At 34.9% G+C, this 18,129-nt stretch overlaps 4 protein-coding genes across 5 annotated transcripts; 2 read left to right on the top strand and 2 right to left on the bottom strand.

The window, feature by feature from the left end:
• Positions 1–315: 315 nt before the first annotated feature.
• LOC109002430 (putative pentatricopeptide repeat-containing protein At2g01510) lies at positions 316–3,031 on the bottom strand. The gene has a single exon (XM_018980182.2). The coding sequence runs from the start codon at positions 2,983–2,985 to the stop codon at positions 928–930; it is 2,058 nt and encodes a 685-aa protein (XP_018835727.1). The 5' UTR covers positions 2,986–3,031; the 3' UTR covers positions 316–927.
• Positions 3,032–5,543: 2,512 nt separating this feature from the next.
• Positions 5,544–6,312, top strand: LOC109017364. Its single transcript, XM_018999648.2, has one exon. It carries the CDS (start codon positions 5,678–5,680, stop codon positions 6,200–6,202), a length of 525 nt encoding a protein of 174 aa, XP_018855193.2. The 5' UTR covers positions 5,544–5,677; the 3' UTR covers positions 6,203–6,312.
• A 172-nt stretch (positions 6,313–6,484) lies between these two features.
• On the bottom strand, positions 6,485–10,782 carry LOC109002433 (protein CIA1-like). Of its 2 annotated transcripts, none has more exons than XM_018980185.2 (11): positions 10,390–10,782; positions 10,157–10,303; positions 9,642–9,860; positions 9,432–9,490; positions 9,178–9,243; positions 9,013–9,084; positions 8,838–8,900; positions 8,018–8,087; positions 7,272–7,355; positions 6,924–6,996; positions 6,485–6,810 (listed from the first exon to the last, which is right to left on the bottom strand). In XM_018980185.2, exons 1-11 carry the CDS (start codon positions 10,585–10,587, stop codon positions 6,797–6,799), a joined length of 1,065 nt encoding a protein of 354 aa, XP_018835730.1. In that variant the 5' UTR covers positions 10,588–10,782; the 3' UTR covers positions 6,485–6,796. The 2 variants fall into 2 exon arrangements, with proteins under 2 accessions (XP_018835730.1, XP_018835731.1); XM_018980186.2 differs by having other exon boundaries at positions 6,930–6,996; positions 10,390–10,731.
• Positions 10,783–12,287: 1,505 nt separating this feature from the next.
• LOC109002437 (cytochrome b-c1 complex subunit 9-like) lies at positions 12,288–14,933 on the top strand. The gene is made up of 3 exons (XM_018980189.2): positions 12,288–12,518; positions 12,948–12,995; positions 14,728–14,933. Exons 1-3 carry the CDS (start codon positions 12,399–12,401, stop codon positions 14,776–14,778), a joined length of 219 nt encoding a protein of 72 aa, XP_018835734.1. The 5' UTR covers positions 12,288–12,398; the 3' UTR covers positions 14,779–14,933.
• Positions 14,934–18,129: the final 3,196 nt, after the last annotated feature.

Raw genomic sequence — 18,129 nt, 5'->3', positions numbered from 1 at the left:
GTTAAGCTAAAATCTTTTTCAAAAGCCAAGCCATATACGTTCACCTGTCAAAAGCATTTATTTAACGAGGCGTACTATTGAATCCAAGGCATGCACAAATTCCAGTATTTTCAAAAGGATTATACGAGATTTGTACAGCTCTAATATTAGTAAATATTTCCACTTGGAACAATGCTCTGCAAGATCTGTTTTTCTTGGATACACGAGGAAAACAAACAGAGAAAAAAAAGTAGAAGTTTATTTTTTCGAAGAGATAATAAAGGAATTCTCTATGCAGTGTACGGCCCGATTTAGATACACAAAATCATCTTATCTCATCTCTTCTCATCATTATAAATTTCTCAAACTCTTAAACAAAATATAATAAACAATTCAATATTTTCAAATCTCAAATTAAAAAATTATATTCTAACAATATTTTATTCAATTTCAATAAAACATTTCATATCATTTTATCTAAACTGCATAACTAAACAAGGCATAGATCTCGCATTTCTGAATCCGCCAAAAAGGTACATGTTCTATTGTCAGAGACTCAGAGTGATAGAGTGGAGTGGGAAAGGAACTTGGAACTTTGTCATCCAAACTACGACCTGATTGTCATTCGTGTCCTTACTTTCCCTTTGATTTTGAAGCTTTAGCCCCCCATCACTGCATGGTGGTCATCTTTTTTCTTTTTTTAAATCGTGTTTTTTTAAGAACGCATGGTGGCCATCTAATCTACATTTGTATTTCTATTTATTGCCACGACTAATTATCAAAAAATCAATTGCCAACAAGAACTGTGGCTCATCATCTGTGCATGGGGCCTCCAGTTCAAATGGTACGGCAATCAGTTAAGAGAGGCTCCGTAGTTTCCCAAAACTCCTTCACATGACCACCAACCTCGTATTCTGGGCATTGCCATGACAAGCTCTCAAGCCAACATTACCAGTAATCTCCACAGGAACAAAACCCATCGGCAAAATGGTGAAATCTGCTGTTATCCCTGAGAACAATCTTTCTCCCAACCACCTTGGAAATGCACTTAAATGCAGAATGGCAATCCACACACACCCTTATGTTTTTCTTCACAATGATTGGCTTTCCGGCTGGAATGCTAATTAGTGCAAATGCTAGAGCGATCCTCTCGCTGTGATGATGAAGAATTTTCTCTTTTAAACTTTTATCCATATCAAATGGAATAGAATCTGTGTAAGGAACATATCCAGCTTTTCTAATCTGATCGAATAGACTGTCAAGCTTTTCATATATTTCCTTCTTTCGAGGATGGGCCCAGTCTTCAGCTCCAAAGATATGGGTTTTGTTTCCAACATCAACCCAACTATAACCCGGTAATTTCTTCACATTGTCATCTCTCATCATCTTCCTTAAACTCCTTACGTCTTCCCATTGCCTTTGCTTTGCATATATATTTGAAAGCAAAACATGAGCCCCGCTATTTTCAGGTTCAAGTTTCATCAGTTTCTCTGCTGCAAGTTTGCCCCTCTCCTTGTCACCATAAGTCCTGCAAGCCCCAAGGAATGAACACCATCCAAAAGCATTTGGTTCAATTGGCATGGTGTTGATAAATTCTTCAGCTTCCTTAAGTTTCCCAGATCGGCCAAGTAAATCGATCACACAGGAATAATGTTCTTCTCTAGGCACTACACCATAAATCTTCTCCATGGAATGGAAGTATTTCAACCCTTCATCTGCTAGTCCAGCATGGCTACATGCTGTTAAAAGACTGACAAACGTTATTCCATTTGGTTTCAACCCATTTTGAATCATCCTATCAAAAGTTTCTATGGCATCTTTACCTAAACCATGCTGAGCAAACACACTCACCAAAGAATTCCATGCAATTTCAGTTGGGTCCCCAATCTCCTCAAAGACCCTGATTGAATCATCAAGTAAGCCACATTTACCATACATGTCAACAAGAATTGAAGAAACATAAGGCTCAGAGTCCATATTAAATTTAAACACTTGGGCATGGAGCTGGATTCCTTGTTCAAGGGCAGCCTGGTTAGCACACGCCTTGATCAAGCTAGAGAAAGTATACTCATTAGGTTCAATTTCATGCATCCGCAGCTCAGAAAAAACATCAAATGCCTTCTCAATCTGATTTGCCTCAACATACCCATTAATGAAGGAAGTATAAGACACAACATTTCTACCCTCAGGTTCAGTCCCAAACACATTCAAAGCATTTTCCATATCTCCCACTTTCAAATAAACATTCGTAAGGGCATTCCCTACAGCAGTATCCAATTCAATTCCCAACTTCACAACACTCGAATGTAATACCTTCCCGAACTTACAAGCCTTAAGTGCCCCGCAAGCATTTAAAGTACTGCAAAGAACATGCTGATCAATCACAAGTCCATCATTAATCATCCTCTTATAAGCTAATAAAGCTTCCTCAAAATCACCATTTTTTGCATAACCATCAATCATTGCGGTCCATGACACCTCATCCTTACAAGGCATCTCCTCAAAAACTTTACAAGCTTCAACCATTGAACCACACTTTGAATACATGTCTGCTAAATTACTCCCCACAAACAATTCATAACTAAAGCTACATTTCAACGAGAGGCAATGCATTTGCCTCCCAAACTCAATCCACCCAAGAGCAGCACCAGCGCGAACAACACTCGAAAATGCAAACTGAGTCGGGCTTTCACAGGCATTCCGCATTAGGCAAAATATCTCTAATGCCTCTGTAAACCTCTTGTTTTGAGAAAATCCAGTGATCATTGCTGTCCAAGAAACCATATTTCTGTGAGGCATTGTGTCGAACAGTTTCAGAGCAAGATCGAGTTCACCACATTTGGAGTACATGTTGAGGAGGTGGTTGGTGAGGAAGGTGTTTAGTGGGTAACCTGCGCATATTAACTGGGCGTGGAGCTGCTTCCCTTTGTTGAACTGTCTAGATTGTGCGTAGGTTTGAATAACGTGCGCTATGGTGGCAGAGTCCCAGAGCATGCGCCTGCACATGCTTTTTCATAAGGAGTGGCGTAAAAGCAAAATTTGGGAAATCAAAATGAACAGCTAATTTTAAAAATGGGGTGATTTTATTAATTAGAAAACTCAAAGGTGTTCACTTTGATTTTCAGGGAATATCCGAATATGGACTACAAGATGCAAGCGAGCCCAAACTTGAATATAAGTATTGGGCTTAGGCCCGATTCCTCAGTGTTCAACATACAATTACACATCAGGTTGCTACCGCTGCTCTCCCTTCTTGATTTTGATCAGAGAATACAAATTAAAAGTAATTCAGAGGTAGGGTTTGGATTAGGAGGCAGTAAACTCTCATTAACCAGTTGATAATCGATGATTGACCCCGGTAAGCATTGGTAATTAGCATCGCCGATTAATCGTAATTAATCCGTCGATAATTTTTCGATTAGCCTTAGCTTTGATGATAAAGGACCATACAATTAAGGTATTGTTTGGATAGTAAGTTAAGATAAAAGTCAAAAGTTGAATAAAATATTATTAGAATATTATTTTTAATATTATTATTATTATGAAAATTGAAAAGGTTGAATTGTTTATTATATTTTACGTGAAAAATTGATAAAATTGTAATGATGAAGTGAGATAAAACATTTTCACCATCCAAATGAGACAATTGAGTGTAATTTGTTTTTGCATATGAAAAACTTTATATATCAATCACTATTCACTACTCTACACCCCACATCTTATGAAAAGTACTTCCACATCCATAAAAAATGGAAAATGATAGGGTTACTACTCTCTTACTACTCATTTACTACTTTTTTTGTATTTGATTTTTTTATAATTTTTTATTTTACTTAATAGTTAAGAAAGTGATAATTAGTAAGTGTATATATTTTTTTAATTTTTTCTTAATGATTAAGAATGTTAAAAAAATACTTAAAATAAAATGATAAAAAAATAAAAACACTATAAGTAATAGATGGGTAGTAGATAGGTAGTAAGTCTATCACTACCCATAAAAAATACTCTCACCTTATGAAAAAAAAATTATAAGTATAGGATATGAAAATAAATAGTAACTGATGTATAAAATTACTCATTACATACAGTCCCAGTGATTTAATTATGACTTTCTTTCCTTTGCATGGCCTTCTCCTCAAATATCTAAAAGTTTTGGCACATTCAATCTATCAAAATTGTCGAATTCAAATTCAAAATTGATTTGGACCCAATATGACTGCTAGAAACATTGTAGCCAAGAGTGTGGGGGTCCATGAGCATCGATACCTAGAAATGATTGAATATTCCTTTCTCTTCATTTTGTAGCATTGAGCATCGGAAAAATCTAATCATCCCAACAAGTCTTTTTTATGAAGTTTTGTCCGCATTCTGTATGTGGGCTAAGTAACATTCATTTTAACGTGGGGGGAGATTGAGAATGCCTCTTTACAATTACCACCATAACCCAAGGCTGGCTAGCTAGTTCATGTGTATATATGTATTTTAGATTTATATTTAGTCATGTCTATTATATAATACCATATATCTTAAATAATTATTAGATTATTTAAGTAAAAAATTATATAAGATGTGATACATTAACTTAAGAGATTTAGCAAACTGAGAAATTGGAGCCAGAGAGAGAGAAAAGAAAAAAGAAAATTTATTAAGACAATAATATTAATATACAGATTAGCACGTAAATTTACTTATACATAATAAAACTCTTTAAATTAATGTCGCCACAATAAAGACTGGTGGTTGAGGTGTAATCAAACAAAAAGATCTTCTTTCAACCTCCCACACAAGTCTCCATCTCGTTAAATAAATACATATAAAAAATAAAAAAAAAATTAGATCAGTTCCATTATTCTCTTTATTTTTTGTTAAATGATAGCCGCCTCCTCCTAACCGAAGCCTGCAAACTCATTGGCCAAGATTCAAAAATCCCTATACAGTCTGTGCCCAAAATCAACATCAACCTCACGATTCACCAAAAAGTAGTGTATAGACACTCTTATTCAATATATATATATATATATATATATATATATATATATAAAAGTAGTATCATGATAAAAGAAATTTTATAAAGATAAATAATAAACGATATAATTTCACATAATATATTAGATTTATTTTATAATTAAAGTATTTTTACAATCGAATGTATTGTATTAAATCACGTTATTTTATAAATTTATTTTTATGATATTTTTTTATAGTCAAAACATTTCTAACCGTAAGTATACATGCATATAATATATATATATATATGATAAATGATAATTACAATCGTGAATGTGCAAACGGCATGCAATCACTTTAAAAAAATAAATAAATAGAAAATTTATATGAAAAAAATTAATTTTTTAATAATAGATCATACTTTTTTTTTTATATAATTATACAAAACTTGCACATTTCACAATTACATATAACATTACTCTATATATATTAGGGTTATGAATTTTGTGCGAAGAAAGTCGCACTAAAGCCACACAAACTGCAATCCATTCTCTAACAAGACACGTACTCTTGTCACTTACCATACAAAAAGAAGCCACTTGCGATTTGCGAATGACGTGTAAACTAACTCCCCACCCATTCTCTTTGCTTTGTTCCCACACATAAATCCCCATCATGTAATCTTCTCTCTCGACCAAAAAGTAAGCAACAGAAAAAGGAGAAAGAAGAAGAATTATCATTGTTCATCTGCATGAAAGAAACACCCACCAAAATGGATCCCCAAGACTCAGCTGTTTTCGGTCTCCATACTCCTTCACAGCCATTGGAGTCCAATATGAAGGAAAGCCAGCGCTCCGATGAGTTACATGACACTGATCAAGAACAACAAAGCCGCCCCACTGACAAAAAGAATAATACGCAAAGCTCAGCCTCAAGAACCCGTAGGTGTGAGGGAGACGGAGCTGCATTATTATTGGCAGGCCTGCCAGCTTCACGTAGTGCAGAAGATGTTGGAAAAGAACCAGCTCATGTGGCCTCGGACGTTATGACGGAGGACAGTGGACGTGAGAGGCTGAAGAGACATAGGGTCGAGGTGGCTGGTCGGGTTTGGATTCCGGATATATGGGGACAGGAGGAGCTCTTGAAGGACTGGATAGATTGTTCTGCATTCGATACTTCGCTAGTCCCCGCTGGTATCATGCAGGCTCGAGCCGCTTTGGTTGACGAGGGAAGGAGAGCAAATTCTAGTGGATTGAGAATAGAAAACAGGTGTTGAATTTTAATTTTATTTTCGTTTGTATGATATTTTTCCATTGTTTTAATCACGATAATGCACTTACTTGATCTAAACCTAGTAGATATTTTGAAGAGAATATATTTGATTGATTTCTTTCTTGGCTAGCCCTTTTAATTTTAGGATTATGATTGTGATATGACCTTATATATATCAACAAATTTTTGCTCAGATTTGTCATGAGAGACTGAATAGAAACAGAATAATCTAAATTTTGTCATGAAATGAGAGAGAGAGAGAGAGAGAGAGAGTTCAACCAAATTATCGTTAAAACGGTCGACAATTAAACTCGAGATTAATTATAGCTACATTTTGCTTTTATTAAGCATAATTTTCTTGTTTCATACTTTCATCTCAATTCCTAAAGGATAAACTCGCTTCATAGTTCATACCCAAATGACATAGTTCGAAACCTGGCCCATCCCTTATATATTGAGGGGGCTAAGGCTAACACCACTTGGGCCAGAGGCTACCAGCAACATAAAAATATCTTGATTTTCCACAAAACTGTAAACATTTATACACAGTGAAGCTAAGCTCCATATCTTCTGATGTTTCATCATCACGCTGCTGAAGCTAGTGCCCGTTTTCTGATATATTTGGAACAAGAAAGAGATTAGTACTACAGGTGGATTAGGCTTGAAACATTTCCAAGGTAAATCGACGAATAGAACAGTTTTAAAGCATAACAGGACTTGTTTACCCATACATAATGACGCTAGCTCCCATATCTTTATCGTACCATCATCGCTTGCAGAAGCTAATAGCCGTTTTTCCTGACAATGAGCAATCATAAATAGCAAAATGCTATCACAGGTAAATGAGACTACACTACAAAACATGACCGCAGTAAATAGACAAATAGAATGACATGATTTAAGCTCTACAAGAAAGGGTGACCTGTTAATGCCAGATACAAAATAAGCATTCCAGTTTGGAAAATTCTTATTATATATCCACACATTGGATTCTATGATGTTCGAAGAAGTTAAAGTCATTTTGACGGGATTACGCTCGAGATTTTTATCAGTCTAGAGGAAAAAAATCTTACCCCAGAGCTCCATTGTATTGAATTAATATCCATGTCATGGGCCTTCTCCTTTTTCAGCAGCAATTTATAGGTAGGTCCATCAACCTATCATCGACTTAATTTATAAGCTTAAAAGTATGCAATGGAGTTGATAACTTGATGGGTAGTTTCTGAACTGCATAAAAAGAAAATCCAGGAATCTAGAATTTTAAAAGATTTTAAGGAAAGTTCACATCCATGATATACGATCTGCTGAATTTTAAGATCCCTTATCAACTTAACCAAGGTCAAAGACTAATTCAATCCTATTAAAAATACGTACGAGGCCAAGAATGTGAAATCAAACTGTTATTATCAAGAAATTAACTAAAATCTAGTTTCTCCAACTGACAACATGACTTCAACAAAGATATATGGATCAAGCAAGAACCCCTTTGCCCATCTCTGTAAAGGACTTCTGATTTCATCCTAGGAGATTAATTGAACTAAGTTTTTTTATCAAGTAAACAAAATTTTATTGAGCATTGAACTAAGCTTATTATATTATACCATGTTCTAATTATAATTTCCATTAGTAATCTAGAGGAGATTTATCCCTCTTTACCATACATGGAGGCCAAGATTTATCTACACAATGGAGAAAAATGTCCATTTACCATATCCCTTTCAGAAAAAATTGATGATAAATGCGACATGATCTCAGCATCACCAGTGATGTCAATAAATAATAGCAATGAATGAAAAGCTGAAGGAATATTATTGAATACCAAACCATCTCTGTTCTCCACAAAAAACCGTATGGCATCATCAGCTGCTCCACTGGCAATAATACCCTCGCTGTCATTTTCACGCATATAGTATAATTAATTCATAACAGGACAATTTATTTTTCTACAGGATTAAAAAAAAGGATGAAAGAAACTTATAAGCCTATATCTACATATTTTGATTGAATGAGTAATTAAACCACACTGAGATGTAGTCTCCAAGGTAATTCAGTATGAGTACGAAAACAGTTAGCTAAAATTAGCTAGAGTTTTACTTAGTATCTAATCTGATATCTGCTATTTGATCCGTAGATGGCAAACAATTGTAGCATGGTGTACATGAAGATGACAGTAAGTCCATGATATTCTCCCTATTCTAGATACCCATCTGTACAAGAGCAAGTTTTTCAGACCAAGCACATGAGTAACACTATGTGACTAACATTTGAGCTTAACAATAAAGGTATAACCACTATTGAATGCTATTAAAGATGCAAGTGAAAAGACAAAACCTAGCCTATCCTTTTATTTTTCTTTTATTCCTTATTTTGGGGGGAGGGGGAGCAAGTCCAAGCCATCTGCAGTCATGGCTACACCATCAAAGCAAAGCATATAGACAAGTTTTTTATTTTTATTTTTTGGATTGGTGAGCATATAGACGATTTTCCATACACTATTTCTCTTAAACTGCAGTAATTCTACCTCAATGTTTAAAAGGGTGGGCAGATGGGGTTAAATCTGAGAAAAATAACAGAAACATGAATCCATGGAGACAAGCAGATAAAAATAATATTATTTTTATTAATCTGATGGTCACTACCTCGACCAATGAACTGAGAAAATTGATCGATCATGATAACCTGTGAGAGTGCACAGATGTCTCCTGAAAATACAAATTAAAGAGTGAACCATGTTAAATTTCAAAATATGAGAAATCATAAGTTGAAGATTTGGCCAATGGCCAAACATGCACGCATAAAGGTCATATTCCTCACCAAGGAGCATAGCCATCACCAGAGTGCATCTGTATGTTGTCTGTTTCCCATATCTTTAGGGTAAGATCATCACTGCAAAGTCAGTACAGATTCAATGTTGTTTAGGAACGGAAAAAGGAGCATCCCAATCAGCGACCATGAAAATGAGCAAACACTTTTACCTACCTGCATGTGACCATTTTGTCTCCACTGGCATTGAAAGAGAGGGCCCAAACGGTAGAAGAGTGGCCACTGACAAAAAACCAACCTAGATGAATTAGACTAATTAGACTAAATCAATGAATTGTTAACAAAATTGTCAGTAGCTCTATATAAATTGGCGTGCAAAACACTTATCAAAAAAATAAATTGGCGTGCAAAACATGTATCAAAACCAAATACATATTCAAGAAAGAGGTCAAGAATTTGAGTTCGAGTGCCTGTTAGGTTCGCCCAAAGTCTGAACACACTGCCAGTCGTCATCATCACCAGCCCAAACCTGCGAGTAACATTGCATTGCATCACAACTCCTATGCAATCTCGTTTGACTTCAGAACAAAGCAGCAAGAAACAGCTTAATCAAACATTTTCTCAGGCTGTTCATAGATGAAAAAGAAAATCACAAAACCCACTTCATCAAAATGCGGTACCTTAATAGTGTTATCGTAGCTACAAGAAAACAAAACATCCGTACTCGGATGCCACTGAACCATCTTAACATCTTGAGTATGTCCCTGCAACACTGAGACACACTCGAACTCGTTCCCCGGCTGCAGTTCCCAAATCCAAACCGATTTATCTCGGCCACACGTCGCAAGTAGAGTCCCCGACGCGTTCCAAGACACGCTTTTCACTTCATTTTCATGACCCTACGTAGAAATTAAACGCCAAAATTTATTTATTTATTCATTTGACTTTGTTTCTTAACGTAAGATGATTAGGAAGATTAATAATAATAATAATGGAATTGCAGCCGAAGGGCGGGCTTAGGATGAGTTATGGCCTTAGAAATCTTAGCTTCGATTTTGTAATAGGAGTTCCCAGGATTACCTGAGCCAGTATTCTTGCCGACTGTATATCTATTATCCGAGATCTCCGGCCAATAGCCTTTCGAAAATATAGAATAACAATAGATAATAGAATATGTAGAAATAGAGGTGGATACCTCTAAAGTGGAAACACATTCGTAGTCACCACCAACGTTTTCCCAAATGGCAGTGGTGGCATCGAAGCTCGCGGTTGCCAATAACTTCCCCGACGGCGACCAAGCGCAAGATCGGACGGTCCTGGTGTGCGTGTCTTCCAGAACTGCCTGAATATATAACATCAAAATTAAATTCCGATACCTCTCAAAGTTCAAAAAGAAAAAAAAAAAAATCCAAAGCAAATAGAGGTAACCTTGCAGGTCCAAGAAGCCGAGTGGGAGGGAGTGTTCTCCCAGATTCGGACGGTCTTGTCGCCGCTACAGGAGGCAAAGACGAGAGGGGTCCCCGCGGCGGCGGTGACTGGGTTCCAGGCTAGGCTCCAAACCCTGTCGCTGTGGCCTTCCAGCGTTTCGAGCAGCTTCAGCTCGCACCCTCCTTCGTACAACTCCATGGCAGGAACCGCAAGAGCTACAATCGGACTAGGCGATCGAACCCCTTCGTTGGTGTGATGCCGACTTAGTCGACGACCAGGTGTATTGGCTTCGCACGTGCCAAAAGTGTGAGTTTCACCGCCGGTAGGTCAGCTGCAATCGCTTTTATAGCCCTTAATTTTTGAAAGAGGTATGCTTATGCTATACAACTTCATAACTTCCAAACATTACACTTTTATTTAATTTTAATAATTTTTAAAATTTTTTTAGTTTATTTTATTTAAATTAATTCAATTTTTTTATTCATAATTTATATATTAAATATTTGATAAAAAAAATATGATGTATAAAAATTATATAAATAGTAAGAAGTCATGTAGAATTTTTTTTTTTTTAATAATATTATATACCACACTCTCATCTTATTTTGATCATATTAAATAATATATAATACATTTATCATCATTAGATGATAAAGAAACATGTAATAGATAATCATTTAATGATGATAAATGTGTCATATCTTACTTAATATGATGAAAGTGAGATAGTAGTATGATGTATACATTTTTTTTTAAATTTTAAATTTTAATTTTGGATATTAAAAATAAATCAAAATATTATTTATCAATAATTAGAATATAAGTAAATAATAAATAATTTTTAATCATTTGAGGTCATATTAAGTAAGGAATGATCTATAGCACTTCTCAAATTAAAATTAAAAAAAAATTAGTGAAATTATATTAATATTTAATTATTGTTTAAAATTATTATTCAGAGTTTAAGGTTTAAATTCAAAGAAATATTATAAAATAGAGGGTGGAGGATTTTGAATCCAAATTTTTTATTTGAAAAATCGGGTCATATATCATGAGACTATTCAGATTTTATAGAATTTGTTGAATAATTTTAAATGATCGAAAGATAGATAATTTTTTGTCCATATTTTTTTCATTTTAGATCTTAAAATCTGAATATAAAAACTTCAACTTATCAGGTCAAGTGGCAAGTGTGATGTAATTTTTTGACAATACTTATTCAATAATATGGGGTGGAGTTTTATTCCCAAAACAGAATAATTGTTTTCATTTTGCATTACTGAGATTTTCACTTGCCAAACATTAGTGGAGACAAAGGTTTTGATATGCATCGCACATCGATATTATTTATTTTTATACTTTACACTTAATAATTTTTTTATTTATAAGATAAAAAAATATAAAATAATAAATAATGACTGATGGAAAGATTTATTCATGAAAAATGTCAACATCTATCATTACAATTTAAAAAATAAAATGCAAAAATGATAAACACCCAATCATTACAGAACTTTTATATAACTATCTAATAAAATATTAATTTTCCTCAAATTTCAATTTGATGTGTTTAAACTAAAAAAATATCATTTTATTATGGAGTTGTGAAGTAGTTCTATGTATATCACTTCTTAATAAAAATTACCCATTTTCATTATTCATTAAATTTTTTTAATAATAAAGGCTATTAAAATATAAAATAAACTACAATTAAGAAAAAACAGTTAATACTAAAAAGTCTTGTTCTAAGCAAAAAAAAACTTGCCACCCATAGTGGTGGATCGGTCGATCGAAGCCCACATTGAGTATTGACCAATCAGTAAGCCTAGTTCGCACGGCCCATAAGATCTGTACCTTAACCGGCCCGCCTCATCCGGTCTGCTCGAAACCAGACCGTTCCAAGAAGCATCCACGAATACAAATTGAAGAATCCAGACCGAGAACGCCTGGTAAAGACCAGAGCAAGCACAAGATCGGGAACGGGGAAGAGACAAAGCATTGAGATCACCATGGACTCAAAGGCTCTAAGAAGCGGCGGAGGCCTTCTCGAAGGGATTTACAGGGTTATCATGCGCCGCACCTCCGTCTACGCCACATTCGTCATCGCCGGCGCTTTTGTCGGAGAACGGGTGAGGCTTGAAAACTTAATTGCCCTCAATTGCTCATTGAATCCCTCGTGTTATCATATATCCTAGGAAATGATAGTTTTTGAAGGCAGTGTTCTTGTATCGTATTTATTCAATTTCTTTGCCGAAGCGTAATGCAATCTTCGAATAGACTCAGATAAATTGAGACTCTCGGTCCCTATGGTCACATACAGTGGTGTTCTCAAGATTCGAAATCTCAATATTTTATACCGTAGAATTTTTAGCAACCAAATAGAAGGCATGGAATTCTTAAACCGACTTTCATCGTTTATGGTGATTGAGATAGCATCATTAAGAGATTTGGATTATAGTTATTTGCATACGTTATTTTTGTGGGTAACTAGAGTGCTTTATATACATGTTACTGTTAAGTTGTGATGGTTCTTATAATGTTGGTCCAAATGGGTGCAGGTTGTGGACTATGGAGTTCATAAACTCTGGGAATACAACAATATTGGGGTATGCCATCCACCCAGTATTATGATGATCTGAATTTAACTTCTCTGTTTTTATTGTCTTAACACACTTCAATTAATCTTTCTGTGCATTTGATGCATTATACTGGAGATTATATTAATATTATACTTGGGTGCCATATAATGATATTTGGGCTTCAGAAATTAAGCTGTTCTGAACCTGCTATGGTTGAGCTCTACAATAAGGGTTGAGTTATGTTTACCAATGTTGCCCATCAGCGAACTGGTTTTAATTTAGTTTATGTTAAATATAAAAAATTGTGCAAAATTAATAAATCTGTGCTCCATTTATGTATTGATTGCTTTGGTTGATTGCATTGGTATCACTCGTGTGTTTTCCATTCCTCCATGGCATAGATTCTTGCCATATGGCCAGAGATTACTTGATGTCTTTACCAAATTTTGTGTTGTTTTGCATATCTGGATGCTCAGGTCCCTTCTGTGCATGGGGATGGTTAGAGTAAGATTGCTAACAAGGCAATCCGAATTTAAATTCTACTACAATTCTAGTTGAGATTGTGTTTTTTGGAAATTTACACAATAGTATGATCAGATGCTCATGTTTTTGTAACATTTCATCGTGATATGCCTCCATCTGTCATAATTAATTCGGCATTGTCATTTCTTATTCCTTTCCTCCCTTATTCTTTTGGTGGTGGATTGAAATGATTTAAGCTTTGGAATCATTACTTTCCGATGCAACTGAAGTTGAGAAAAGGAAGAAAACAAGTTTTTCCTTTTATGTGAATTTGATGCAATTTATATATAGGATCAGTCATTTTCATTTTCCATGCATATAAGATCAGTCAGTTGCAAGAGCTGTTCTGTATGCTGTGCATTTGAATGGAGTTGCAGATTTTGGTAATGATGTCAACTTTCCAAGCATGGAAAGTGATGATGAAGCCTTGATTTTTTTTTATTGCATCCTCTTGTTTGGGAGTATTAAATATATCCGCTTAGATTAAATATATCTCTTGATTTGGATCACCTATGCGGTAGTTACAAGTTCTTCTCCACAGAATCTGGTGATACCCAATTCACTCACTAGTCTCACTTAGAACAATGCCGGTTGTCAGTTATCCGATCGGTTGAATCCCTTGTGCATCAAGGTCCAAGAATTGAAACCTATACAAAATACTCAACTGAATACACCTGGCAATAATATATATATATATCATAAATGCTTCATGTAGGCTAAACTCTTGCAATGGATGATGTTAACTTTCAGAATTTGTTTTAGATTTTCTTTTGTTTTTAGAGAGATGTGTGTATTTTCTCTGTATACGTCCCGTGTACTTGGGCTTTGCCTATTAGTGAGAATAAAGTTTCTTATTACTTATAAAAAAAAAACATGCTTCATGTAGTCTATTCAAGAGCGTTTCTTCTGGTAGAGGAACAAACTGCTTGAGGACCATAGACAACTTCGTGGGAGCTTTGACGGTGATACATAATTTTTGCTTGCTGAAGCTATTTACTATTGGAATTGAAATTTATGTGCCGTTTGGATAGTGAGTGGAGATGAGATGAGTCGAGAGATTATAGTTGAAAGTTGAATAAAATTTTGTTAGAATATTATTTTGAGATTTAAAAAAGTTGAATTATTTATTATTATATTTTATGTGAAAATTTAAGAAAGTTATAATGATGAGACGAGATAAGATAAGATAAGATGAAACACTTTCACTATCCAAACATGACCACTTGTTATGCTGCAGAAACGTTATGAAGACATTCCAGTCTTGGGGCAAAGGCAATCAGAAGAATGACTTGTTGAATTCCTTCCCTTGGCGGCTTTTAAGTCCATTCTTACTTGGAAGTTTTGAGGCATCTATGTACAAGATAGCTTTGCGCATGTTTGTAATAAATATTATATTCTTGGGTGCATCAGACGCTTTTCAAGCACGGTTCCATTCATCCTGGCTGTTTGGGAGTCTTAGAAATTTGTTATAAATTTCTGTATGGCTACTTGGATTTGTCTGGGAACGTCCGGGGTGTGCATCCGGATCCGGATCCGGATCCGGATGGTAAAAACCGGGCGGTTATCCGTCCAGATTCAATCCGGATTGAATCCGGGCGGATAACCGGATATCCGGTTTGTAACCAGATATCCGGATTTTTCACTATAATCCGGATTTTCCACTACATGCATAATCCGGATTGTTCATTACAAACCCGGATTCTCTAATCCGGGTTGTTAATACTTTTTTTTTTTTTAAAGAAGACTAAACTTTAAAAAATGTTTTTATAGCACTTGTTTTTTTTTTTTTTAATTCTGATAAACTTAAATTGCCCAGATTTTTTATAAAAAATAATTTAAACACTTTTTAAAATATTTTTATAAAAAAAAATAATTAATTAAAGAACAAAATAAATAACTAATATTGTTGTTACCACACAATGCAAAATATTAATACATCACCACTAATTAAACTAAAACATAAATTTACAAAGAACAAAGAATAAAAGAAATATTAATACATCACAATTAATTAAACTAAAACATAAATTTACAAAGAACAAAATGTATTAGTCTTCACATCTTGAATCTGGAATTGGGGGGAAATTTTCTACTAGACTGTCTCCATAAGCTGCCAACATCAATTACAACAGAAAAATGAAAACTATAATGATTAGAAACAATAAGTAAAAAAGAACAAGAGAATAAAACTTGAAATAAAACCTCACAAAGACACTACAATAATTAATCTAATACACCAAGTAGCTTATTTTTTGTTATGAAGCTTAGCTTACATTTCTTATTTTTTGTGAATGTTTCTGCCATGTACTTGCTTTTCATTTTAGCTACAACCTGTTGTCATTTCTATTCTTAGATAGGAATTACAAATAATGATTCACAAAGATAAGCAACACACATGGTAGAGGAAAACAGATTTGCTGTTTGTGATCATGCAATAGAACTATGAAGAACAACCAGATTTACTAGGTGCCAAAAAAAAGAGTCTCTTTTGCTTTTTATACCTGCCAATTTGAATTTACGTTGAAAGAAACTTGCTTCCAGTGTAGATCTCCTGCAATCGAAGGTTAAATATCAAATAAATCAGCCAGCTGCCTTCTTACCAAATAATTCAAGACATAAATGTTTTGATATACTAACCCGATGTAACAGAATGCATGATCCCTGAGAACAAATATTTCAATGATTCAATTAAAAATCTTTGACAATCTCTCCAATAGTTATTTGAGTGTATTTCCAATTAGCTAGGTCAAAGTATGTTGTTCAGTATCTCCAAGAGATCAGAGACTGAATACAAGTAGCAAAACAAAATACAAACAAGGCAACGTTTGCAAATAATAAAGGCATTCAATTAGCTTGCAGCAGGTTGCCTTGCAAGAATGTTAAGACAGTCAAAACAAGTGAAACTCAGTACCAAATCTCCCCTAAAATATGAAACATGGGGCTTCAAGAAAATGCACCATGCAGGTTTTAATTGCAAAAGGTTTTGTGAGCAGATCAGATAACAACTAGGCAAAGTGCATGGCTTCTGTCTTTCTTTTTCTTTCTCTCTCTTTGAGCTAATAAACTCAGCTTCTTGCAGGTCCCAATAAGCGAGTCATTTTGGTCATATTCTCGGCTAACAAACACAACATTAGATTCGAATATACTATTTTTACCCAAATTAAACAAACCAAAAGCAGATCAATGACTCTCTTATCCATTTTTAAACGAACCAATAACCCACACAAATCCAAACCCACTTACTCAAATCCAAAGTGCATCAAACTTTAAACACAGCATAAAAATATCTATACAAACCAGTGACGGCAGGGCTAGGGTTTCACCGTGAAAAACAGAGTATTACATAAAATAGTGATTAAAACTAAATCCCATGTGAAAAATAGAGCAAAGGAAAATCCCAAACAAATCTGAGCTTTTTCTGAGAAAAATCCCTAAGTAGAAAGAAAGATACCTTAAGAGCTTAGAGAGAGAGCGAGAATATGGAAGGTAGCCTCCGCTGTCTCACCCAGATGCGCAAAGCACTCCGAAGTTTCTGTTTTCGTGTTTCGGTGAGGCCGAAAGACTTGAGCGAAGGAAGGAGGATTCGAGAGGCCATCGAGACCGAGAGAGAAGGAAGGAGGATTCGAGAAGCCCAGGCGGCTCTGAGAAGACGTCGAGACCGAGAGAGAAGACCAGAAGGATTCGAGAAGACCAAGCGGCTGCTAAGTGCAAAGTTGCAAACCCTAAGCTGTTAAGGGGCAGATAACCGGGTTACATAACCGGATCTGTAACCGGATCCGGAATCTTTTTAACCGCCCGGGTGTAATCCGGGCGGATAACCGCCCGGATGCACCCGGGTTTCCGGGTTCCGGACCGGACCGGAAAAAAACCGGTCCGGATGCACACCCTTAGGGAACATTGTATCTCCAGATTCACTTTCTGAGACTCTGATCAGGTTCCCTCCTTTCCGCATTCTGGTGGTTGGTTTTTAGTTTTTACTCGGTGGTTTGTATGGACTGTGGAAGCCACCCAAATTTAACCTCCAGTAATGATCGTGATTTTTCTGTGGGAAACTATGGAAGTATGTGTTGATCCTTATCTTTGGAACGAATATTTGGGCATAGGTGGATGTTCTGAGGGACATTGGATGAACTTAATTTAATCCGTTAAATAATTTTCGTTTGACTACCTACTCAAAAGTCTTTGATTTTTTTTTCTTTATCTATGAGATTTGAGGCTAAATCGAAAAAAAAAAGGCGTTTATTGGAGAAGGGATTTTTTTTTTTTTTTTGGATAAATAAGAGAAGGGAAACTTAACAGACAAAGGGTTTGTTTGGAATTGGGCTATGAATCTTAAAAAATACTTAAATATCCTTAAAAGCTATTTAATGGAAGAATTAGATTGTTACATATTAAAGTACTTTTAATTTCAAATAAGTTAAAAAGTACTTTGAGGAAAATACTCATACAACTTTAAGATAATTTTGATGTTTTTCCTCAAACGTGTCTTTTCAAATAATACAAAACGTAATTTGAATTTAAAAAAATATATCAATAGAAGAAAATATTTATACAATTTTAAGATAATTATAACATTTAAATTTTTAAGGATATAGTTATAATTTTTAAAAATTGGAATAATCGTCATTTTTATCTTATA

Source organism: Juglans regia, chromosome 4, assembly GCF_001411555.2.
Source record: "Juglans regia cultivar Chandler chromosome 4, Walnut 2.0, whole genome shotgun sequence".
Taxonomy (NCBI): domain Eukaryota; kingdom Viridiplantae; phylum Streptophyta; class Magnoliopsida; order Fagales; family Juglandaceae; genus Juglans; species Juglans regia.
The sequence above is the reverse complement of the archived record's forward strand: the minus strand, read 5'-3'. Positions and strand labels throughout refer to the sequence as shown.

Coding starts and splice junctions, on each gene's coding strand:
- LOC109002437 (XM_018980189.2), top strand. CDS start 12,399: ATGGACTCAAAGGCTCTAAGAAGCGGCGGAGGCCTTCTCGAAGGGATT. Junction 12,519..12,947: donor GCGCTTTTGTCGGAGAACGG/GTGAGGCTTGAA, acceptor AAATGGGTGCAG/GTTGTGGACTATGGAGTTCA. Junction 12,996..14,727: donor GGGAATACAACAATATTGGG/GTATGCCATCCA, acceptor GTTATGCTGCAG/AAACGTTATGAAGACATTCC.
- LOC109002430 (XM_018980182.2), bottom strand. CDS start 2,985: ATGTGCAGGCGCATGCTCTGGGACTCTGCCACCATAGCGCACGTTATT.
- LOC109017364 (XM_018999648.2), top strand. CDS start 5,678: ATGAAAGAAACACCCACCAAAATGGATCCCCAAGACTCAGCTGTTTTC.
- LOC109002433 (XM_018980185.2), bottom strand. CDS start 10,587: ATGGAGTTGTACGAAGGAGGGTGCGAGCTGAAGCTGCTCGAAACGCTG. Junction 9,491..9,641: donor GCTACGATAACACTATTAAG/GTACCGCATTTT, acceptor TGTTACTCGCAG/GTTTGGGCTGGTGATGATGA. Junction 9,085..9,177: donor GACAAAATGGTCACATGCAG/GTAGGTAAAAGT, acceptor CTGACTTTGCAG/TGATGATCTTACCCTAAAGA.